Here is a 25,685-nt window from a genome sequence, read left to right as displayed (position 1 = left end):
GTGCTTTTTGGCAACAAATAGTTACTAGGTTGGTGTAATGTAGAAGTGCACCCTTCCCTGCCAGCCTGGGTGCTCTAGCAGTTCTGTGCTGAGCCAGTTCAAGAAGCTGACCTGGCTAAAAATTAATGGTTTTGTTTTGTAGTTAGTTTTTTATTTGGCTGAGCTTTCTTTGGTCACTGAAGGACCACCCCTGACTTGGAGTAATTATTAGCTAACCTGCCTTTTTTTTTTCTCTCCCCTTCCTTTGTGGTAATTTAGTGTCTTCCCAAACTGCTGCAGTGGAGGATGGCAGTCTGAGGTGTGGCTTGGGCTTGGGGATTTTTTTTTTTTGGCCCCACTGAATTTGGAAAAGAATATTTAGACGCAGTCTTAGCATGACACTGTTAGGTTTCAAATATTATTTTATCCAAACTGTTTTTTCTTTGTGTTTAAAGTGGACTGTGAATTGAGCTGTAGTGAGATTTTACCATTGTTACATGGCTATGTGTGTGCTTCTAGCACTTCATGTACACAATGATACAAATATTAGGAGGCTATAGTATACTTTACAGTTTTACAATCCTGAATCTCTATTTACTGGTAATGAGGAAATGAAAGGGTTGTGGAGGTCGGAATCTGAAGAGATTATTACTGGCTGTCTCCCTATATGCTGTCTGGGATGGGATTCCCAAACTGTCATGCATACCACTCATAAATGGTATGTAGCTAGCTACAAAACTAGGACCTGCTGTTGGCAGTATTCAGCAGAAGGGAGAGGAGGAGGAAAGTGAAGAAATCCGTGCTTTAGCACACTTATGCCTGAAATTCGCAGATCCTCTACAGCAGAAATATGAACAATAACACCAAATTAACATACAGGTGTGAATTGTGAAAATGTTCTCTGTTCAGGAAAAGTATATGCTTAGTTTTCAACAACTAAGGTAAAACTTGTATTCACACGTTTACCTGAATTATTTTTTTATATATAATTTGGAAATAAGTTATATTAGACACTTTAACTAATACTTTTTTATATTGCTACTAGAAAAATCATTTAATTTTTCCTGTATATTTAAGAACAAACACCTCGAATTCGTAAGCTTTAAAACCTCAGATGATTAGAGCCAGAAAAAAATATACATGAACCAGATCACAACTAATTTGTTTCTTGTATGAATAAGAAAATACCTAAAAATTGGATAAAACTACAGGAGAACATATTTAGGAAAACTAAGGCCGTTTTTTAGGTGTGATGGGTATAGGAGCCACTTTGAGAGATCAAAAAATTACAAACTAGTCCCTATAAAATAACATGAAACTTTCAGAAACTGCTTTCTTACAGAAACATGGCATAATCCAAATAAGGACTCTTCAGTTATATTTAATGTACTCCTGTATTCATCATCTGCTGCTATGCACTTGTAAAACATCACATATACCTATGTACTATACGCTGAGACTAGTGACACTTACTGGAGCAAATAAAAATGTGGTCTGATCTTCCAAAATTCCTGCAATTGTGAGTCCCTTACCAAAAAAAAAAAAAGTGAATATTGGTTTAGAGAATGTGTCTCAAAAATGGCAATAGGTACAATTATGGATAGGTACATATAGGAGCATTGCTACCAGTCTAATTTAAAATGCAGAAGTGTTTGTGGGTGCAGCCTTTGTGCTGATGAAACTTGTTCAGAGTTACAGAACAAAATCTAAAAGAGCTGTGTTGTGGTAACTGCAATCAAAGTATTTTTTAATTTGGTCAGTGCTCTTAGAAGTGAATGCATGAATATGAAATCTAATATCTGTAAGTGAAAAAGAAGACATCACCACCAGTTGTTGTTCTTGTGCCAGTTCTTCTACTTTTGCAGACATGTAAAAATGTGATCTTGCATATTGCATTGTCAAAGACACCAATAGTCATCATGGAAAAGAATTAAAATTTGCTTTAATTGTTCAGAGTAGATAAACAGAAGAACTGAGTGAGGAGTCATCCCTTTCTGCTCTTGTTTATCTGTCTTAAAATATTTTAAATAGTGATAATCTCTTCTGTACACAATCGTTCTGCTGCAAAGTATTTTTTACTTCAAAGTTCATTCCAAGCGGAAAGATAAAGTATTAAGGATTCAAACAAGCAGCTCCAAATTTTTTTTTAATTTTTTTTTCCACCTTCTTTTTCCCTTCCTTTCCCCTCCTTCCTTCTACCCCAAATTAGAAACCCATTTGACTAGTTTTATCCTGTAATTACACCATAGGCCTGATTCTTCACTCTCATGTGTCTAGCCATTTATACAGTGGGTGTACCTAGCCTGTAGTCAGTGTCAGGCCACAGGAACAAACATGACCATGAAACTATGAATAATGATGTGGATGACAGTTGTTGCTAATAGTCTTAACCTTAGTAGATAGTGGAATGAGCCTTGACTAATGATTTTATATCTCTGGTTTTTCACTTGTTTTGAGATTCACTTGGCGTATGAAGAGGCCATGTATGGAGTAGATGCCGTTAGACTAAATTCAGGCTAGTGCTAGAATTATAGAGAGTGTTCAGGCTGGAATAAGATTTCATGCATAACTTCTTCCTTCATAATACTTGATGATAAAGGTAAAGTAAAATGTTTTAAATTAGCAATACCATTACAGTTTTTGCTGTGGCACTGTCTATAGCCAGGCTCAGTGCTAGTGAACAGGCAGCTTATCAGGCTACATACAAAGGGTAGTAAAACCATTCCCATTTCAGATTAGCTGGTTGTATTAGGGCAAATCCACACACACGCAGCAGTTCACAGCAGCTCTTCTGCCATGTAATGCTTCAGTCTTGATATTGGAAAAAGGCTAGGAACAACACCGTGGAGATATTATCTTTAATTAATGCTATCAAATTTGCCTATTTAAGATGATCCCATCTGTTTGCCTTGGCTTAGAGGTATCAGTCATGATAGAATTGGTAGTAGCTGAGGGGAGGGGTGTGCCTTGTGGCCTGTAACCTCTGGCAAAGAGGCAGCGTGCACAACTTGATGTGGTGCTGTCAGCATACAGACCAAGAACCAGTCATGTCCCACTGTGATTCTTGAGAAACGTGCTTGTTGACTTCAGCAGGTTTTGTGTTGGGTGTGTGAGGTTGAACAAGTAATCTATAAATGATTCTGTAAGGTTATTACAACTTAAGGATGACTTGTGAAATGGAATTACTGATATTCTAGCCTCCTAAACCCTATGATATTTTATTAAATATACTTCTTTATAAGTAATGGTAAACCCAGTAAAACTGTAAGATTTAAGAAATTATATTTTAAAATAGGTATTATCAAGTGAGTGATTGTCTGAATTATTAAACCTCTTTGGCATTATTACTGAAATGTATGTATGTGGTTTCTGCAAGCTAGGAGTTTTCTCAGAGCATAATCTTGGAGGGGAGTATGTTCTTCCTGTTTCAGGATGATACAAAAGTACAAGAACAGTTACATAATTATTGTCTTTCAAATTCTTTATTAATTTGTAATCAGAAAGTGCTGAGGCATTTAAAAGGGACAAAAACAGTTTACCAACTTTACAGATTCTAGTAGAGTAATAAGTCAAAAGGAAAATAAAACATTTTATGACATTTTAACTTGGATTGTCTGTGATTTTTGATATGGTTAAAAATTAAAACAGGTAAAAGGTAGAGTAATAGCTATTTTAGTATATTTACTACTAAATCTGCACAACCAAAAAGCTGCCCAATGAGAATCAAATGTGGTACCTAACCGTAGCTTCTCTTAATACTTGGATGTTACTGGTTTTATTTCCTGAACTTGGCTTTGACCTATTGGAGCTCCATGAAAGGGGGGGGAAAAGTCTTCGTCTTTCCCCACCCAATTCCACTGAGACACCAACCATGCAACAGATCTGTCTCTTTCCTGTGGTCTGTGAGAGGCAAAACCTCTCATCTCCCTTGACAGTGATGGCTAGTTGGTTTGTTTGTCTTTTTCACTGGTTACTTTGGTGTCTTCTGAGATTTTTTTTTAATTAATTTTTTCATTTTTTTAATCTAGTTTTCACACTGGCTGCTTTTGCGTTTTGTCCATCTGCTGGAATTGTGCTTGTGCGAGGGGGTTTAGGTGACTTTTCTTCACAGGTGTGCTGTGCAGTACTCCTTAATTCCAGTGCTTTCTCTTTCTTGACATTACACTGTTGTCAGGTTGTCTGTGAAGAGAGCAAATACCCTGCTATAACTGATATTTTTTTATTATAAACTTTAAAAAATATGAAATAGATTCTACCCTCTTTCAGTAAGTGAAATCTGTGTACTGTTTCTTTTAAGGCCACCTAGTGCCTGATGTGTTTTCTAAGGAAAATCCTAAGCATGATTTTATGGATGTAACCTTTAAATTAGTAAATAAATAAGTGTCTGGTGGGAAATTTACATTAAAAAAACACAAAACCAAACCACCTTTGTACAAAAATAAAATGCAATGTTATTACCATTATGGTACCTGTTAGGTAATGCTTTATTTATGCTCCAGTTCAGAGGAAAATGGGCATGACTAGTTTTCAAATTGTACATGCAGGTATAAGAAGTTTAAATGAGTTAACAGACTTTTTCACGAAGTCTGAACAAGTGCGAATACTAAATTGTGTGCTTTTTTGCTGTTGAACTATACTCCATTGAAGTGACTGGCTGATTTTTTTTCCTTCTGCTTCTACATGTGAAGAAAGATCTGAACGTTCATAAAAGCTCATTTGTTTTGAGCATACACATGATTTATTAGCGGAGCATGAATAGACTTCAGTTCCCCATCTTTTGGCCCTGCTTTCAGTTTCCACTGAAGCCTATGTCTGTCTGAATGAGACCAGCAGTAAATAGGAGAGAGTGCTCTGTTAGAACAGTAAAACTCTGGTGTCATTTAATCACAGCAGAAATATTTTTTGGAAGGGGTGGTAGTGAAAATGGATGAAGAGAGAAAAGCAAGGGAATAGCATAGGACACTACCCAATGAAGGATTTTTTTCTATGTATCTTCTTTGAAACATCATAATCCATTTTTTCACTGACTTCTTTAGGCAGTTTCTCTGTTTCCCTTAACTTCCTGAGAAATTGCGTATTTTTGAGGAAATTTTGATGATTACTTTAGGGAGCAGGTGTAAATAGCTGGTACACTGCTTAAAAAGGGGCTGTGGAAAGTGTGTATCAAAGCTTTTTATTGTAACCCTTCATTTACACATAGTGACCCTTGATGGTGTTGGAGATTTTGATTATGCATGCATGGTAAGGTCATCACAGCCTGAGTGCATAGAACTCATTCAATTCTGTGTTGGCATAACTTAATTTATTTATAATATTTTCTGAGTAGCTTTACAAGATGTATGCCTTACAGTTCGTTTGAAAACATTTTCAATATACAAAAATGTATAGGATGTCTAAGCTTCATATAGAACAATTTGATTTAAATACTCGCATATTTCAATATATATTAGAAACATGGAAAGAGCAACAATTATTTTAATAGTTGCCTTAAACTAAATGTGTGTGTGTGTATATATATATCTTAATAGAAACTTGTCTCCAACATTTTAAGCTTTAGGTTAATCATGTGTGTAGTTCCCATTTAAAAATCAGTGGTGCTACTGACATGATTAAATTTGTGTATACAATTGTGTTTATGGATTAAGGGTGTCATGAAGAATATTAATTTTTTAAGAAATAACCTGGATGATTTCTTTCTTCTAGAAAGTCTCAAAAGATTGTTACCTACAAAAGGTTTATACATATCTGGTTATTTTGTCCTCATATGGTATTCTTGCTATATAGTAGACATGGCTGTGTTAAAGCATAGGGTGTTATCTCAGCTTTCTCACCTGGGCAGGGAGCAGTCATGGGTCCACTTGTTGGCACAAGGAATAGAAATGTCCATCATCATCATAGATGTCAGAAACAGCCCTCTCTTTGTATTAGCCAGCGTAGTTAAATACAAATGAAAGAAGGGGGCAAGCAGGCTGAAACTTGTTGTTCAGGGAATGTTTGAGCCCTCTTTGTGATGGCTACTGCCCTGGAAGCAGTCTGAGACAGGCAAAGTACACCTGGGACTCCCACTTCTGCACAGTACTTCATAATGCCCTCATGATCCAGGGTTTGTCTAACAGACACAGCACAGACCTTATGGGTGATAATTTACTAAATGAGGGAAGAATCAGCTTGGGGAAGAGTATGCTAGTAGGCACCGTGTTGAATCAAGGGAATCATTATATGAAACAAAAAAAGCAACCCCTGGATATTTTATACAAGAACAGGGACTTGCTGGGATATATACCGATCAGTTTGGAGAACGTAGGGTAACAGAATGGATTTCATTGCAATGAACCCTGTGTTGATATAGGTCCAGCTTGTTCATCTGAGTATTTTGCTATGCATAGGGCAACTGTTGAAACTGGGTACTTGGGAGTTTCTGTCCCAGCTGGTAGTATGCTCTTTCAGAAGTGGCAAAAGCAGTAAGTTGTGGGCAACAGAAAAGATGGGGAAGCAAAAACTGGCTCAGTAAGAAAGTGTATCCAAGGTGCAGGGCACACTGCCGTGTGTTATTCTTTTATCGCCGAAGTCTTAAGTGGTATTGTACTGGTATAATTAGGAGTACTATTTGACTACTTTGAGTGAAGAGATGAACTGAAGGTGGGATACTTACAAACAAACTGATGAAAAATAAGAATTATAAATGCTATTTATGTTGTAGTAGGTCGTAGAAGTTCTAGGCAGAGGTCAGGATGTCACAGTGGAAACGCAGAACAAACCAAACTGTTTTAGTTCAGAGTCAGAATGATAAAGTTTTAGTTTTTGTAAAACTAGGCAAGCAGTTACAAATAAAGCTTTGATATTATTGCATTGCTCTGATTTCACTACTTAAGAGAGCCCAGTCCCACAGAAATATCCTCGCTACTGCTAGAGAGCAGGTTTCCTGCGTATCAACAGAAGATTAAGAGCCATCTGCATGGAGATGCTCTGTGTCTGTGCTTCTGCTGGCTCTTTAATCATTGAAGGAAGACTTGTCATGCTTCCCAGGGCCAACACCCTCTTGTAAACACTGACTACCTTTGTGGTTTCTTGCAGAGCAGACGGTGTCAGTAGTACAGAAGCCTTTTTCACTACCTTGCCTTTTTGCTCCAAGTTCCACTGATCTGGTAGGAGCTGTTTGTTCTTACTTCTATCTTCTCTGGCTAGCCATGTTTTTCCCTTGTTCAGGTTGTATAGTGCAGAAGTGCTCTATTTTCAAGTATTTACATCAGTAATGTCAAGGGGATCTGAGCACCGTGACTTATTCCAGTTCATACAAACTCCTCAAGAATGGTAAAGTCCTCATATACCCAGCATATTTGGCTGAATTACAAGTAATGTCAGAGGAACTGTTGTTTCATAGGATTACTTAGTTTTAATTTGCATTGAACTGTAAGGTAGGTAGAGATATTCTGGGGGATACTGTGCTCTAGGCACATTCTCCTGAGGGAAAACCCAAGTTAGTCAAGAAAATGAGCAGAAACATTTCTAGGCTGCTCTGTCTCATGGTATTTTCTGGTCCTGTTCCTTCCAGTGTTTCCTTTGAAATTACCTCACCAGATCTATTCAGAACAGTTTTATAATTTATTGGTATGTTTTCACTGTCTCTTTTAGTTTGGATTGCTAGAATTCTTCCTCTTGGGCATAAGCCTAAGCCACCACTTTTTCACATCTTAGGCAACCATCATAGCCTTCTTGCTTCTTGACATCTCTCTGTTGCCTGAAAGAGTGCTTCCTTAGCTTCAGCTCCAATCTGTGGTGTGCCTGAAATCTAATTTCTATGTATCTTGCTAGTTGCCACAGGAAACAATATTGCTTTGGCAAGGAACTGTGCAAAATGACCTTGTCCTAATGGGTCATGTGCCAAAAAAGAAAACCGGAACACTGAAATTGGACTTTTGCACAGCTTTAAGCTTTGAATCATTTGGTTAAAAACAAAACAAAAACAACTCTGCATAATTTAACATGGAAATTCTAGGCTTATGTTTTGTAAGAATAGTGTGTTAAACTTAGCCAATTTTTTCACAAGCTGGCCTTATACCCAAGTCAGCTGAGTTGTATTAAGAATTAGCACAGATTTAATCCACCAAATTGTTTAGCAGACAGAATCCCATGAGTGCTTCATATGCATTTCATGCAGTCTGTCTTAAAACAAAAATACACATCTGTGGAGTCTTTACCATACAGCACAAAAGTCTCCTTCCACACTGCAATACTTCAGACTTAATACCAAAGGGTTAGAAAACATATAATGATCTGGGCTGTCAACTTGCTAACCAGAGACTTTTTTCAATAAAGCAACTAGAAAATATATGAAGTGCTAAATTGTTTACCATATTTAGTGTAAATTGAAGTTATTCCAAAACTTGGAAATATGTTTTAAAACTTGTAATCTGCATTCTTTTGAACTGGGCATTATCATGCTGGATTTTTTTTTTGCAGCCAAGTTACAAATCCCAGAAAAATAAGGTTTGCATGGAAAGTTCTTGGCAGATCTCTCTTGGAACAGCACAAACAAAACTGCTTAACAAGGAGGCATTCATTATTTCTGTCTTGTTACCCTCTGTTATTACAGAGTCAACAGCTGTAAGGTTACTGGCATCTTTGAATCTTTCTAACAAAAAGCATAGGGAGCACTCATTCACGGCTGGTAGTGAGCAATATGTTGCATTTTTGAGGCTTACTTTCTTTTTAATATCTATTATGCTTCATCAAGCTGAGCTAATGCATTGTCGGCATGTTCTCACAGTAAACAAAGTTTAGGAAAACAACTGAATTTCAGAAGGACAAATCTGTTGGTTTACCTTTAGCAGCCTGTGGTCCTGAAGTGTGCAATTAAATCACAGATAGACAGCTTAGTGTCACTATGTCATGAGAAGTGGTGGTTTGTCTGTTTAGTACTTATAACAAGTAATTGATAAATACTGCGAGTGATTCACAGAAGCAAAAGCTCAAGAGAGAATTAAAGGCTTTATATTTTTTTGAACTTTGGTGTTTCTCATCTCTTTTGGTTATCTTGAATACCATAGTCTCATATAATTAGTGTTTATTAGTATTTTTACTTATTCAATGCTTTCAAGTTCTCAGTTTTATCACACCTTGTCTGTATTTGTTTATGTCTAGCTTAAAAGAGAAAACAAACCATTCTCTCTTTCATGCAATAAAACTTAATTACACAGAGTTTTAGATGTATCCCTTAAGACAAAAGTACTTCAGTTTTCTGTTTTCATATTTAATAGTATACTTCCTTACAGAGCTTTGTAAGAGCAACATCCATGAGAAAAATCCATACACTATCATGTGTTTGGTGCAATGCCATTCTCTGACTGATCAGAGGAGCCAAGCCATGTTCTGAGAACGTTTTCATCTCATTTTGGGTAGATGGGATTTTGGCTGGATTTGTGTGAAGGGATGGAGTGGAAGCTGTTTTCAGACGAGTCATTTCTACTTCATCGGTTTGGATTTGGGGGGGATAGTTTTAATTGTTGTGCTGGTACCAGCAAGGGCTGATTTAGCTGGAAGTGAACTAGGAGGTCAATCATTTTGTCTGAACTGGGTTTCTTAGAAGAACATAAAGGAGAGCTCCCCGAGAAACCTGTAAGTAGAGCCAAGTTTTGACATGGTAAGTATTCAGAGGTGGACTGTTAAGGCTTAGGGTAAGGTTAGTTTGGCATTTGCGTAGACTTGGTCCCCTCTTCATTTACCTCATCTGTCTTTGGACTGATCCATGGGACTTTGGTATTCCCAGATTGGGATATAGCCTAAAGCCTTTTACTCCCTCACTGACAAGGGACTTTATGCCAGAAGATAGGTATAAATGATGCCGAGACCTGCTCTTCGGTCCTGTTACTTTGTCATTCTTCAATCTGTGCTTTTTGGTCTCAGTAGGATGACTGTTACACATTTATTTACACAGTAGTATTTGCCTGGGAGGGCAGTTCATCTTTGCTGTGAGTGAATATCAAAGTGCAAGGATGAATTCAGTTTAAATATATGATCAGATTAATGATAATTCTTTTCATTGATGAAGCAAGAAAAATGAATAAGCAAATTAAATTACTGGAATTTAAAAAAATGTTTTCACTTACAGATTACATAGGTGTTTTAACTCCTTAAAATTTGAGTAGTGTGTTGGTTCGGTAGTGACTTGATCGTGGCATGTTTAGCTATATTGAAATACATTTTTAGAATTTTTAGAATGTTGCAAATGGCTATGCGTTATTTAGTAAGGAGGAACTGGCGGAAGACTTGAGCCCTGCTTTTCCAGCTTCCCAGGGTTATGGGTATTTGAGCTTATGAAAAGGAAATTGTGTGTGTGTGGGGGAGGAGCATTAACCATAGCAAATTTTAACAGACTTTTCACTCGTTATTTTCTTTGCATAAGAATTACATAGGAAAAACATATCTAGGGAAGGAACAGTGAAATTGACGCACATGTTTTGGAGATAAGAGAAAGTAAAAAATGGTTTGCCTTTTGAAATTGAAGCCATCTGTTATACTTTTATCTTTAAAAATCGTGGACAAATGGCCTACTTGATGACCAAGTATTTATATTCATTACAATTCTTTTGGAACAGATTTTAGCTGAAGTTGTAATTTTTTTGGTAAACTAAGTCACAATTCTTTTATCTTCTGTTTTGCTTAGCAGAATGTACAATGTCTTTTTTTAGCACGTGACAAAGATCTGTGCTAGTGAAATTAATGGCAAGTACTCTGCAGGTCTGCAAAATTAGTATCGGAGACCTGCAGTATGAGTCAGAGGGAAAAAAAAAATATCCATGAGGTGAGTTTTTTTTAATTAAACTATTAAGACTGCATTGAATGCTCTGTACACGAAGAGTGACATTTGAGAAATTTAGCAATCCGCAGGCTGGAGCCCAACAGTAACAGTCACTTAGAACAGTGGTGAAGGCTGACAAAAAGGAAGCTTTTTGAGACCTGAATCCTGGAGCTGTGTTGCCACCAAGCCTTATGCTGGCAGAAAGTACAGCAGCTGGAAGGATCCTCTGTTTTCTAACAGCTGCCGGTGGCTTCCAAAGGCAATAGTCACAGCTGGCAGTCACTCAGTAAGTGGGGACATCCTGAATTTGGCTTCTACTCTGGCAACAGTGAGTTGGCTTTTTGTAGATGCAGTTATAGCCTTTCCATGGCCTTTAATAATTTTTGTGTGAGGGATTCAACTAGGCAAATTTTAGACTTCATGCAGAGAAAGAATAGGGGCCAAATATAACATAGGGAAGTATGAAGGTTAAAATCAGATTAGTATCGGCATAGATTTTAACAGGATGACTGGTAAGAAGTCTAGTTTCTAGCCAGCTCTCTTGTGTGTTTTCCAGACCATTCTTTGTACAGTGGTTTCTGCTCTCAAAACTAGCAATGCTGGTAGGAGCTTTAGAGGTGGAAAGGGAAACTTATTATCCATTTACTCAAAAGGCTGATGATGTAAATTTTTCCTTCAGTCTGTCACACTAATGGATTATAACTGTGCTGCTTCCACCTGCCTCCCTGTAGTACAAATGCAATGTACCAGAGCATAAACTGTTACATTTATCATACTTTCTGATTAATTGAGAAAGGTCTTAATCTCTTAAGAAGTGATATGGTAGGAAAGAGTTTACTCAGGGGGCAGGTGGTCATATTCATCGAACACAGGTCATCTGGCAAACTGGAACTTAATGATTCCTGTTGTCTCTTGTGGATTTTCTTTTCTTCCTCTCCCATCCTTTTGTCTCAGACCCCAGAGCCTTGAGGGGGGAGCAGGGGCGTGGGGAAGGGCTTAATTTCAGTAAGTGCGTGTTGTGGGAGTGTTGTCTTGTTTTTAGAATAGATGCCAATTTCATATGCCTCCAAACAGCCTTATTAATTGGAACACAAATCTAAATGGCAAACTGGTAAGCAGCTTTCAAATATAATGTTTTATATCTTCTCAGAAAGAAAAATGGATTAATGTGAAAGGAGAGAACTTTTCATTCTGAATTCTACATCTCTAATTAAGTTATATTTCAAGATTTATTTAATCTTGTTAATTTCCGCCTGAATTCTCTAAGAATCTGGGTTCTGGTTTATTGCTTACTGAAGTCGCTGGAATTTTAAAATTGTCTTTGCAATCTCTTGATCAAATCCTTATTCTGTACGTCTTGGAGACCCAACACAGATTTGCATGTTGGTTTAAAGATTCTCATATCCTAAAAATGTTCCTTTGAATTGTAAAAAGTTACTCTGTATCTTGTACAAAGAAGCTGGTAATTGCATTCAGTGTAGTTTTTACAGTTGTGCTAAGGCTATGGTGATATTAAATTGGAGAGTCCATCAATTTTTGAAGTAAATATTATATGCAGTATTTGAGCATATAATCACATACATTAATTATGTTCATAATTTTTGCATGATTTGCCCTGTACAGTTATTTCCCTATGGACTAGTGGCATTTAATGATGGGCCTTCAGGGCAAGACTGCTGTTTTGGTTTGTGGTTTTTTTTTTTTTTTTTTAAAAGAAAACCCACTGCAGTAATATGCTTCAAGAATTCACGTTTAATTAGTTTATTTTTTAATTCCAATTTTACCACAGATTTCTGCAAAGACTAATATCAACCAATATTTGCTTACAATGTGGCTCTTCAAACAAAGAGAGTGCTCAGGAAGCCTGAAAATCTTAGTCCAAGACTTCTTTTACCAATTATTTGCTTTCAAAAAGCTTAGGAGTTGCCTGTATGGATTAAGCAAAATTAGAAAAGCTAGGCCTCAGAATAAGTATACTGTACTAGCAAAATCTGTACTAAATCAGGACATCTTGTATGAATATTATCAGAATTAACTAGTTAATGGTTAGCCACCATTATTTATTTTTAGATTATCTTGATATTTCCTGTGTGGTTCCTTTAAAGCTGTAATTTGGAAGCCAGTGGAGTCATTGACTCACTGATTCCTTCAGTCAAAGAACTATTCCTTAAGTATGGTTTGGGATGCTGTTGACTACCTACCTACAAATATGCTGAGTGGCTTCAAAATCACAAAATGTTAAAGAAGCAGGAAAATATTTAGTTTCATTGCATCAGGTGGAGCAGATATAGGCGCCAATCCCCGAGTAAACATTCTTTGACCTCTGTGCCGTCTGAATGTAAAGACATTCCTCCTCCCTTCTACCCAAGCAGTGGATGTTTTCTAAACTGCAATTATATGTATTGGGGCACGCTTCAAAAAAAAAAAACAGTTCAGGGAATAAATTTTATTCTTTAAGTGACATCTTCATAAACTTCATGCTCTTCAGCCATTATAACATTAAAAACAACATTAAGGCACTGGGATTCCTTAGTTTAGAATAATGATACATAGGATACATGTTGAGATATTTAAAATAATTAATAGCATAAAGGAAAAAATCAAAACTATTCCTCTTGATGAGACACATTCTTTTGAGGCCCACTTCAATTTTCAGATCTGTCAGTACTGACACTTGCCACTTGAGGGAGTGATGCATTAGGTGCTATTTGGGCACTAACGTGAGTCTATTCTCAGCAGTTTTGCATACACTGGGAGCTCACTCTAAGTGGAATATTCAGACATCACATGAGGATATTTTGCCTACAAAGGAAACTTAAAATGCACTGTATTAAAATGTTTTGGACACTAACCCTTTGGGATGTATTTACCAGTTAATCAAATCACTGTGTGGAACTTGAGAACACCCTGCTTGCCAGATTCATGGAGAGGTGCCTACAGGTTGTGTTCTGGTACAGGTTTTAATTAACAGGGTCGCTCTGGGAGGTATCGCTGTGGAGAGCTGAGGCATATGCTACAGTCAAGCAGCTCTTTGAAATGCTTGTGACACCGTCTCTGAATTAGTATGCAGAATGCCTGTTTCTTATGGATTTAGTGTGCCTGGGAGAAGAGGGATTTCAGACTCCTGCTTTAATCCAATCTTGTTTTCCTGAATTATTTATTATTTGCAAGTGATGGGAAAGGTTGGTTCATGCTTCTAGAGAATGGCTGTGAGCTGTTTTAGGGCAAAGTGCCTGTTTTTAAATTGAGGGCAGGAATTCAAGATGCCACACTTGCTTTCTGTATATTTAGTACAGAAACACTGAGTGAATATAGATAAATCTTCTTGATATAATTTAAAATAGACCAAAAAGTGTCATACCTTAGTACTAATAATTTGTGCTTGAATTATTGTTTTCATTATTTATTTTGACATTTAATCAGTAGTTGCTATCTTTGTTATTCTAACAGAAATTTGCATAAAATTGAAATAATCTGTTGCTGTAATCTACTAATCTACTATTAATCTATGTAGTAAATCTATGTTGGTATGTATTAGTCCTTTTGGATATGTGGGTTTGTGTGTGCATTCTTACATTTCTGTAGCTCCTAATATTTTAGAAGTCACGCTGAAGAGGCGTATTAATTAAAGCATTTGAACAGGGGGTTCTACATAGTACTTTCCTAGGCTGCTATTGTACTGGAACATAATCAGCATAGACAAGATGAAAAAGTTATAAATTCTTGGTGTTTTACTAAGTAAATGAAATAACAATGTGACTATACAAAATACAGATGATACTTTCTTTTTTTTTTTACATGACCTGGAAACCTTAAGATTTTTCCATTACGACATCCCCAGATAAATTATCCAGCATGTGCAAAAATGACCATACTAATTGTTAATGGTTTTCTAACAGGACTTAAACACAACTTTATTCAGCTGCTGCTTGAATTAACTAGTTTTATAAGGAAGAATACCAAGACAAAACCCTTGTAGGATATCTGAGAGCATCTTGTCTGGGCACATCTTATACAATCTGGTGAACTCTAAAGGTACAAAACTTGAAGTTCAGAAATCTTATTAAAATGTCATTCACGTCAGATCTGATTAGTAGCATCAAGAGCTGAGAGGATAGGAATTAAATTGACCAGGGCTATCTATTACTCTGACATCTTTCAGCATTCAAAAAAAGCTTAGGAAGATGACTGGACTAGAATATTTATGCTTTATTCCAGGAAAAAAGGCATTTATTTAGTGACCTCCCAAAGCACAGTATCTGTTCCAAAAGAGTTTTTGGTACATCTATCCTGATTGACTTATCCATGTAAATAAAGAATAACATACTGCATTCTGTGGAAGCTTGCACTCCTTTTCAGTTGGGAGTGCTTACTATAAAGCATATGACAATTTCAAAGCAGAGCATGTACTTTAATAATTTTGAGAAAGTAATGCATTTATGAGTACAGAGAGTGTCAAAGCAATAGCTGAAAAAAAAAAAATCCATTTTGCTAGTACTTTTGTTAATACCTGACTCATCATCATTTTGTTGGAAGAAAGACTGAACTATCAATAGCTGTCTAGCCCCTATGAGTTTATGTAGTTGTGTCTTGCAAGTATTCACGCCTCTGAATATCCATAGAGTCCTTTTCTAAAACTTAATTTCAAGATCTACTGTAGTCTTTTTCAGAGAAGGGGAGTGAGTGATGGGGAAACCCCAATTACAAGTCTGTGCAAGACCTTTTCCTCTTACCCTGCATTTTTTTAGTGTCCTTAAGACTTTTGTCAAGGAACCTCTTAACAGCTTTTGGAAAGTCAAGTATTCTGTATCAGTGACATTTCCCATAATCACAGAGGTGTCAGCCTTTTCTGGTAATACAGAACTTTTTTATTAGGTATTAACAGTTGTCCTTATTCAACAACCCTTTAAGGAATCCTAGATAATTGATGTTGTAATGAAAGAGAGGGAGACTGCTGTTTTTTATGAATAACATAATCCTGCAGACTGCTCAATACTTAGCTTCTTTTAGTCTTTAACCAGCTTGAATAATCTCTGTGACCTCCTTTTATCTTTACTGCTGTGATGAAGTCTCTGTTCATCTGACACTATTTTATCTACAGAAAATAAAGCTATTAGTGTGTATTATAAACAACAGTAGAGGCAGGTTTTCTGTTTGGAGAATGTCAATTTGTGTTGCAGTTATAATAATTTGTTATATAATAATGATCTTATAAAATGCAACATAGTGTGTGTATCTTCAAAGTGATTGTAAAAAAAAAAATAAATCAGTACATAATTAGAAAGTGTTCATTACTAACAAAATAGTGTTCTCATGAAACAAATGCAGGGTACAGCAAAAATTGAAAGTCATGCATCTGTAAGTGAATCACGGAATACACCCACTGACTACATTATTGCTTCCACAGAAATGCATATGCTAGACTTCTGCATTTTGCAGCTTAGAACAGCAGGAATATGTACTATGAACAAAAAAGCTAAGTAGCTGTATTACAGTATGGACAGTATTATTTAATCTCAAGAACTTGAATGTGTCTGTGTAATCAAAGTGTGCAAACTCTTCTCTCACAGCAGGTGAGGGCAGAATGGTAGCTTTCACAATACAACAGTGTTCTTACCATAATAAAAAGGTACTTTAATTTTCTTTAATTAATATTTCTGTCACAGAAATCTACTGTTAGCAAAAAATAGAAATAGCTGATACATATAGGATGTTTGCATTTTGGTATGTGGACTTTATAAAGTATGAAGCATCTCGTATCATATTGAATACTGTTGAAATACTGGTCTTTATTGAGAAAATCATCTTTTCAATTCCAGGAAATGACCTTGTAAAAATGGAAGTAAGAAAAGGAAATTAGCTTATGTTAGAAACTCTCCAGGAGGGGAAAATGAAGAAAAGAAAGTCAGTGCAAACAAAGTGGACTGGTAGAGGCTGAATCAGAGAAAGGTGGGGATTTTCACAGAGAATGAGGAATGTATGGAGTTTGGGTGAAAGGTGCCTGACAGTTTTTTCAGGTCTAGAAATGCCCACTTAATCTTTCTAGGAGTTTAATAGTCTCTTCCAATTGTACCAGTTCAGTAAAAATCTCATGCAGACCTAAACCCCTTATTTGCACTAACTTTGTCTTGCTACTGTGGTAACCTACTGTGGAGAAATCCAGCATACTCTAAGACAGACCATGTTTCAAGCGTGACTAGACATGAATGTTACAAAATTCTGCAGCCAGCTGCTCAAAAGCCCCCAGCTTTGTGTCTGTCTCTCTTTTAACCCCATTCCCACGGGTTCCTCTGACTCGTCCTCTGAAATGACATTAAACTGTATTTCCAAAGGGGCTGCTAGCATTTATGGATTCTCTGTTTTAGCAGGAAATGGTGGTGGTCACCAACAAAAGCAATGATCCAGAAAGAAAATGGAACTCCCCATGAGTATGGATGCTTTCAGGCTAATGGGATCAGTGTTGGAGAAGGATCTGTTTTGGAGTATCTGGAGTGCCCGGTAGTACATCAACCCAGATGGCTCCCAGCAAGATTATCCTTCCCATGCACCAAATAATTCCTGGCCACCTGGTATACTTTTACTTTGGGAACTCTCTGATCTTCCTGCTTGTGCTCAAACCCAGCACCTCCTGCAAACAGTGCTGACACGGTGACACCACCTCAGGGTCCCGAGTACCTGGGGCAGGCTGACTGACCTCCTGTTGGTGAGCAAATACTTGTGTGCGTGTGCACCATCTGGCGACTCGGGCTGGAAACACGGGAGGGGACCCCGCAGACCTGAAGCGCGCAGCAGCCGCGCCTTCAGCTCCCCTAGGCCGAAACCGAACGCAGCGCTGACATCACCCGGCCCTGCGCCTGTCCCCTCCCCGCCCGAGTGCGCGGGCCCGGACACCCGCCGGCAGCGGGGAGCCCGCCCCGCGTAAGGCCGCGGGGGTTTCCCCTCTCGCCCTCGGTGAGGTCTCCGCGGCAGCGGGTAAGGCCCGACTGCGCCGCGCCGCTCCGTTCCGTTCCCGTGCGGCCGTGAGCCCCCGCCCCGTCCCCGCCGCGCCCTCCCAGCTGCTCTGCCAGCGCGCCTGCGTGGGGCCGCCGCCATTTTGTGAGGAGAAGCGGCGGGGCCTGCGGCCGGTGGGTAGCCGTACGTAAGGCGACGTCCCTCCGTCGGCAGCGAGGAGGAGGTGGGGACCGGGCTCCGCCTCGCAGCAGCGGGGCTGGGGTGCGGGCGGGTAGAAAGGGCTCCGCGCCGTCTTGGCCTCCCGCGGGCGGGGTCGCTTCCCAGCGGGACGGGACCGCCCCAAGGAGCCCGTTGGGGAGGGATCGTCTTTTTAGCCAGCCTGGCACGCTTCGTGAGCGCAGTTTGCCCCCCTCACCTGAAAGGCGACCGAGTTTGTGAAGAGGTTTGTTGTGGGAAGGCCTCATTAGGTGCGAAAAATGAAGTGTTGGGATCTGGCGCCTCATCCAAGAGCGAGGGGAGCAGCCGCCACCCAGGCACGGCGGGTCTCCGCAGCAGAGCTCTCCTCACCTCGCCGGGGACACTCCTGCCGGTGCTGCAGAACCGCTCCGAATTGCTTTGAGTTACGCAGAAAAATAATCAATCAAACAAAAGTTGTCTGTGAAAGCAGAGGTAGCGTTGTGTATTTTTAGAAAGCTGATGCAAAAAGAAGTTGACAGAGACTGGTATGCGCAGTCCGACTAATTCGGAATAAAATTACGGTATTCTGTGCGCTTTGTTTACCGATTGTACCATAGCAAACGATTGGTGAGAACATCTGATGCTTTCAGAGTCAACTGAAAATTTCAGAGTATAGAAGTTACAGTTACTTATGGACACTTAATTCGGCGTCCTTGTATTACAGCAGAGACTTGGAAAATTGGTCGCGTAAGTCTTTGCTCTTCCTCTGACACCCTGAACAAACAGAGATGGACTCTTAAACAGATCTACAAAGCTTACAGCCTTCTTATATTTGAGTGGACTTAGAAAAGGACAGCAAAAGTAACGGTCTTGGGTGGGTCCTGTACGAAATTTCACATCCTTTACAAAATTGATGATTTTGTTTGGTTGGGGTTTTTTTTTAGTTCAGAAGAATGCATATTTTGTTTCTATATCACCGACTCTCAAAATGGATAGATTTCCCAACAGATAGTGAAAATCAAAGTTTTTGTGCAACTGCAAATGTCTAATATTGAAAACTAACTGTAGGTGATTCTCTCTATTGTTCAAGTATTGCTTTACATTGCATCAACATGAAGACCAAGATCACTTTTAAACAAGGCAGTTTCTAGATCTTTTCAGGGATTGAAAGTTGGTTTCTAGGTTCGCAAATATATTTCCTAGATTTTTTGGGTTTTTGTGGCAAATAGTAAAGTGTACTTTTCTCAACAGTAGTAGTTTCTAACAACTGTAATAATTTTTTTTCTAGTGTACTGAAGCATGTTTTTACCAAGATCTGTTAAAGTCAAGAGGACTGCTGATGACGACAAAAGTTGTACAGCTAAGAAAAATAAATTATCTTCTGGAGGATCTTTGCTAGAGGAGACCACCAAGTTCCAAGACTGTAAGTCGGTTAGAACAGAAACCTCTGCTTCAGGATGCAATTTGAATGAAGTTCAACAAGAACACACAGAACCTGTAGCTGGAGAGCTTGGTGTTGCTAATACAACTTTGGGAAAGGACAACAAAAATACTGATGAGGATAGCTCTTCGGAAGAACCCATAAAATCCTTCAGCAAATCGCAGCGTTGGCCAGAACCTGGAGAACCTGTATGTGTTGTGTGTGGTCGCTACGGAGAGTATATCTGCGATAAAACAGATGAAGATGTTTGTAGCTTGGAATGTAAAGCCAAACACCTTCTACAATCTCAAGAAAAGGAAACAAAGCTAAAATCTGATCAACTCACAAAAGCAGAATCTCAAGCAGAAACTCACCTGCTTAATACACCTTATTTCTACCAAGATCATTCCTTTATTTTAGGTTTGCAAGATGAGCAGGTTGAGAACCTTAAACTGCAGCTAGGTATTGCTGTCCAGGGCCAGCAAGTTCCAAGACCTATTGTAGAGTTTGAACACTGTGGTTTTCCTGAAACTTTAAACCATAATTTAAAGAATTCTGGCTATGAAGTCCCAACTCCCATCCAAATGCAAATGATCCCTGTTGGACTATTAGGGAGGGATATTTTGGCTAGCGCAGACACAGGCTCTGGAAAAACAGCAGCCTTCCTACTGCCTGTTATTATGAAGGTTTTGAAAGAGGTAATGAAACTTTGTGTGTTTTGAGAAATGTGGTTTGCAACTTTGTCTCTTGGATTTTCAATGTAACTGAGAATGTAATTGCAGTGTTTTTTTTACTGACATTCAGTGATTTATTTTACTTTTGATTGATGGAGCGTTGGTTCTTGGAGGAGGGAGGGTGTTGATTGTTTTTGATGACTGAATGTTTTTTCACTTTTGGTCAGGTGATAAAGCAACTCTGTAAATATTACCTAGTATACAGTTTCTCCTTGTTAAGAAAGGTAGCTAAATTCTGTGGTAAACTTTCTAAACGACTTAAAATAGAAAGTGAAAATAATTCCAGGCACTTTGCGAGTAGTTGTTCCTATATCTTGATATATGAGATGGCTGAAAGATTTTTTTGTCATTTACACAATTTCACAGCATAATTTCTGTTGGAATATGTTCAGCTGACCATCAAGTAACTACAGGAATTTGGGGTTATATAATTTCTGAAATCCTGTAGTTGTACTGTCTCCCCTTTGATACTTTGGGAAAAAGCAATTAATAAAACTTTTGTTTTGTGAAGGACATGAATGTATGATGAGAAGTACATGAGAACCTTGTGTGTGGTTCAGTATTGCTTTTTTTGCTTTAGTGGCTTTATTCAGAGATGTATAAGAATATATGTCAAAATTCTGGACCTGACTCTAGTTGATATTTTGGACTGTTTAGATGCCTTTATATGTATATCCACACACGTATAAAATTTTTTTAAAATTAATAATTTAAAGATTATTTAAGTAACTCTTTTAATCTCTGAAGTACTGTAGCATTAGTTTTAAGAATGGAAGCATTATATTGGAGCATTTAAGAACAGGAGTGTTACACTCCAGTATCTTCTCTCTCTGATTATCGTTAAAGTCTGCAAGACAATTATATGCTTATAATAACAGGCACATAATTGGAACCTCAATGAATAATACATAATTTCACTACATGATCTTTCTAATTCTTCATCTTCAGGGTACTTTACAAGTTAATGTATTATGTCAAGAAAGAATTTTATTTTGTTATTTAAAATAACTTTAATTTTTAATGTAACAGAGAGATGAGGTGTTAAGAGCATAAGGGTAATCTGTGTGTGAGATATTTGACAGTTCCTGGCTTCTCCACATCTACATAGATAACTTTTTTTGTGGTGATTAAGTTGTTCAGTTAAACACTCTTGCCCAGTTGAAAACAACTCAAAAAGCCCTTCTTGGCACAAGTATTTAATGATGTAGTTCCTTTGATGATGTAGTGGGAAAGGAACAACCTTCTACTGTTGGTCACTTGTAAATATTCCAGTGAAGACCAGAAATAAACAAATACCATCCAGAAAACTGTTAAGTGAATTCATGATTGTAGTATCAACATATGAGAAGGCTTTGTTTATTTGCTGAAGAGGTGATCAGTATTAATAATTAATAATGCATCTTGGAGCTAGACCATTATTCTGCCTTCCCCGCCCCCCCTTCTCCCTGTTTTACTTTATGTTCTTTTTACTTTGTTAGTAAGTGTTAACTGGAATTAGGAATCTATGTTAATCTGAGAGGAATTACTACTTGTAATTTTATGTTTTCTGGGTTTCAGAAGTATCAGTGGGGTGACTTGGTTGAAGATCCTTATATAAAAGGAACAGGAAAAAAAATTTAAGACTGTACCACTTTAATGATTCATCTCTACCTGGCTGACTAATAGTGGGTCAGAGGGGTTATTGATTTTGTTTTTAAATTTCAGAGACATATGTTTTTGCTGTGTAAAATTCCTATCACTGCTTATCTTCTTTGGCTAATACTTAATGTTTTTACTTAGTGGTGTGCCAAGACTTTATTTGAAAATACTCTGTTCCTGTAATATCAAGACTTCAAAAAAATTTTTGTATGATCTCTAGATTCAACTAGCATCCTGTGTTTTGAGTTGATGTGGAATTTATTCTGAATTTATGTTACCGATGCAGTGCAATAACTAAAATAGAAAAAAACCCAATCTTTACAAATGACTACTAGCTTTCTGGGCCTTTTTTTGTGGTCACGAGGCTATTCTAACTTTGCACTTACACATGCATTAATTTTTTTGTTTTCAAAAGTTGAGTAATTGAGGCATAGACTTCTTTGGCTTGCATTGTTAAAGGTATAATCCCTTTCTGTCTTCAGATAGAAAGGATATTAGCAGTCTAATTGTATCCACAGTAGCTGCACTATGTACTTTATAGTTTAGTATTGGGAGATTGAGTCTCCCAAAAAGCTTTCTCTCTTAGATAGAAAGCTTTTAATCTAAATATTAAAGCAATTCCATGTTCAACAGATTTCTTCCCCTCTTTCTAGACAGAAACTCCATCTGCCCTTATTTTGGCACCAACAAGGGAGTTGGCAATTCAGATAGAGAGACAAGCTAAGGAACTGATGGCTGGTTTACCAAACATGAGAACAGTTCTCCTGGTAGGAGGTTTACCACTGCCACCACAGCTTCACCGTCTCAAGCAAAGTGTTAAGGTAAGGACTATACCGTGGAAAGATCCTGTGGAGAGTTATGTTCTCATGACATTCACAGAAAAGAAAAATGCAACTGTCGACATGCATAGACACACAAAGATTTGTTTTTCCTAAGTCTGAACTAGTAAAATGTTAGCTCTTGAAAATGTTACAGTAGTACTTTTTTTTTTTTTACATTTTGATGTCTGATTAAGCATATAATAGCTTGTTTTGGTTTATAAAAAGTTTCGTGCATGATATTGCTGGTTTCAAAGACTGAAATATGCCATGTTATTAGACAAGGAGTTGTAATTTACATCAAAATTTGTTTTTAATGCAGATTACATTGCTTGTATTTAGACACTTCCATTAGAGTTCTAAAAGGTACATTTCCTTTTGAAGCTTCATAATTTATTAAGTTACCTGTTCAAGTTTTAAGCCTTATTTGAACGTAAGTAATTTCACTAATTAGTGCCTTTCTCACCCATGTGCTGTAACTTTACGGTTTTTCTAGGACAGTCATCTGTCCTTTCATGGAATTTCTAACTCCTGGGTTTTTTTTATTTATTTGTTTGTTTGTTTGTTTTTCTTTTGTTAGGTTATAATAGCAACACCTGGAAGACTACTTGAGATTTTAAAGCAAAGTTCTGTTCAACTGTGTGGCATAAAAATTGTAGTGGTGGATGAAGTAAGTTTTTAGTTATTAGGGCTGTATTGTGGGTGCCTAGTCAAACTGATTAAACATACAGAGTGTTCATTATAAAGATGAAATGTATTTCTTAAGAGAAAAATTCAGTTTTTAACACAATCTGAAATGTGTTTGAACAATGCATGTTCTGTTGGCTATGAAAGACTTAGATACCTGACAGGGTAATACTTATAGACCAGTGTGAACCATTTGTTTTTAATTTTCTGACTTAGCTTTTACTGTGACTGAAAATACTCCTGCATTTGGATTACTTGCCAATCATACACATTATGGTGGTTCTGTCAATTCAAATTCAGGAGTCTGCTGTTTATGGAAAAATCTGGTACAAATCCAATATTTTTCACTTAGGTGGATACCATGTTAAAAATGGGTTTCCAGCAGCAAGTATTGGATATTTTGGAAGACATCTCTCACGATCATCAAACCATACTGGTGTCAGCCACGATTCCAGTGGGCATTGAACACTTAGCAAATCAGCTTCTGCACAATTTTGTAAGAATAACAATTGGAGAAAAGAACCTGCCATGTTCCAATGTTCGCCAAATTATCTTGTGGGTAGAAGAGCCATCTAAAAAGAAAAAGCTCTTTGAAATACTAAATGTAAGTGTACTATTTTTCTCATAAGAACAATTTATAAAATTATTCATGTCTCACATCTCTGTCAGGTTGTCATCTTTAATTCTAATCTGCATGTAGTGAAGAGGTGGAGTGAGGTTAAGCGTATAACTGCACTAACTAGTTCAGTAGTTCGGCCATGTAGGAGCTTTAATGGCAATTTCTGGGATTACTCCATCCCCATCGCTCACACCTCCTTCTGTGCAGCAGCAAACTATATTCCTGTGCTGGGATCCAAGTTAAAAATGACAGTTTTGATATTTTTTTTGTGATTCGCAATATGGCATGCCAAAGATTTGTACTGGTTATCTGTGAGTGGTAAAGGAGCAGGTCTTTGATCTTAAACTTTCTTTGCTGCTTTATGGCCTGGGAGTGGTTTGTCATTTTAAATGTCATTAAAGCAACCAGTGAGAAAGCTAATTTAATTCTTCAATTTTTTTTAATATGAATAATAACATATATCTTTATGAGTATTTTGCAGGGGAATTTTGGAGTGTTGGCTGAGGTTATCCAAGAAGTAAATAAGAATCTTTAACTGAACCTCAGAACCTAAAGAAATGCAGAATTATTATGTAATATTTAAAGAAACATAAAAGAAAGCTTCTGACTTCTAAAAAATGCATGTATTGATATAAACTTGGGTTCTGAGTCTACAAATCGTTACATGTTTATGATGTACAGATTCGTATAGTTTCATGGCTGGTATCTTGTTCCTTCTTATCTCGAGCCTAAGAACATTTATACATCTAAAAGCGGTTAATTTTAAGAGATAATAAGCAGAATAAATTGAATCAGAGTTGGTGATTATGAGCAGCAAACTGTTGTAATACCTTCTCACATAAACTGTTTAATTTTACAGGATAAGAAACTCTTCAAGCCTCCAGTGTTGGTATTTGTGGACTGTAAGCTAGGAGCAGATCTGTTGAGTGATGCTGTTCATAAAATTACAGGATTGCAATGTACAGCTATGCATTCTGAAAAGTCTCAGGTGGAAAGAACAGACATATTACAGGTTTGTGCCACCTAAAGTTATGGGGGTTTTGATAGATTTAAAATGGCCAGGTTTTTTAAAGGTGACTTAATTTGAGTGAGTTAAGTCATAATTTACTGCTTCTCTGCAGTAAAACCTGAAGTATTGCTGGGGAAGAGGAGAGACAGGTGGGACCAAGCAAAACTGTAGATAATAATGCCATTTTAAATGCAGATAAATACTGGTGACTATTTCCTAGATTATTTGCTTTGAAATGGGAATTTAAATATGTGTTTAACTTTAATTGATGATTTTTTTTTAATTAAAGTTGTGGTTTTCAGCTCTCTCTAATTACCTCTGTGAATTGTATTCCTATTTAAATCAAGAATACAAGGGGACCATTCTTTCTTCTGCAATCCCACTGGGTGTGTTCTTATACTGCATAACTAACCCTAGCCTATGTTTGGAGAGGTTCAAAATATAAATAAGGAAAAAAGAATTAATTTTTGTTTATTCCTCCCTTGCCAGGGATTACTTAAAGAGAAGTATGAAGTTATAGTAAGTACTGGAGTCCTTGGACGAGGGCTTGACCTTGTCAATGTCAAACTGGTAGTAAATTTTGATATGCCTTCAAGTATGGATGAATATGTACATCAGGTAAAGAAATAAATTGCTAAAGCATTATTTGAAAAGTATACTGAAATGTGACATCCACCTATGGAAATTTAAATTTAGATGTAAATAGAAAGATTATTTTCCTTTTCAGAATATTGTTTTCATAGGAAAGAAAGGTGCTGAATTTCTCTTCCATAAGCCTCTTACGTGAATTACTAAAAATCTAGAACACTGTTCTTGTATCACTGTAGAACAGTGTTCTTATATCAATTATGTTTG

At 37.4% G+C, this 25,685-nt stretch overlaps 1 protein-coding gene across 13 annotated transcripts in view; it reads left to right on the top strand.

Annotated features, from left to right (window-relative positions):
* The window catches only part of DDX59 (DEAD-box helicase 59), a 31,981-nt gene that overhangs the window by 883 nt on the left and 5,413 nt on the right, over positions 1 to 25,685 (top strand). Inside the window, exons 2-8 of one of the 13 annotated variants that reach the window (XM_074597512.1) lie at positions 17,143 to 17,480; positions 19,194 to 20,023; positions 22,351 to 22,518; positions 23,096 to 23,185; positions 23,555 to 23,806; positions 24,681 to 24,833; positions 25,320 to 25,448. In XM_074597512.1, the coding sequence (XP_074453613.1) occupies positions 19,205 to 20,023; positions 22,351 to 22,518; positions 23,096 to 23,185; positions 23,555 to 23,806; positions 24,681 to 24,833; positions 25,320 to 25,448 (1,611 nt within the window). In that variant the 5' untranslated portion in view covers positions 17,143 to 17,480; positions 19,194 to 19,204. Of the gene's footprint in view, positions 1 to 17,142; positions 17,481 to 17,521; positions 18,780 to 19,193; positions 20,024 to 22,350; positions 22,519 to 23,095; positions 23,186 to 23,554; positions 23,807 to 24,680; positions 24,834 to 25,319; positions 25,449 to 25,685 lie in introns of those variants that run through there. The other 12 variants (XM_074597513.1, XM_074597507.1, XM_074597516.1 and 9 more) reach the window with 12 other exon arrangements.

Source organism: Larus michahellis, chromosome 8 (genome assembly GCF_964199755.1).
Source record: "Larus michahellis chromosome 8, bLarMic1.1, whole genome shotgun sequence".
Taxonomy (NCBI): Eukaryota; Metazoa; Chordata; class Aves; order Charadriiformes; family Laridae; genus Larus; species Larus michahellis.
Note: the sequence above shows the minus strand (reverse complement) of the source record. Positions and strands in the feature narration are given on the sequence as shown.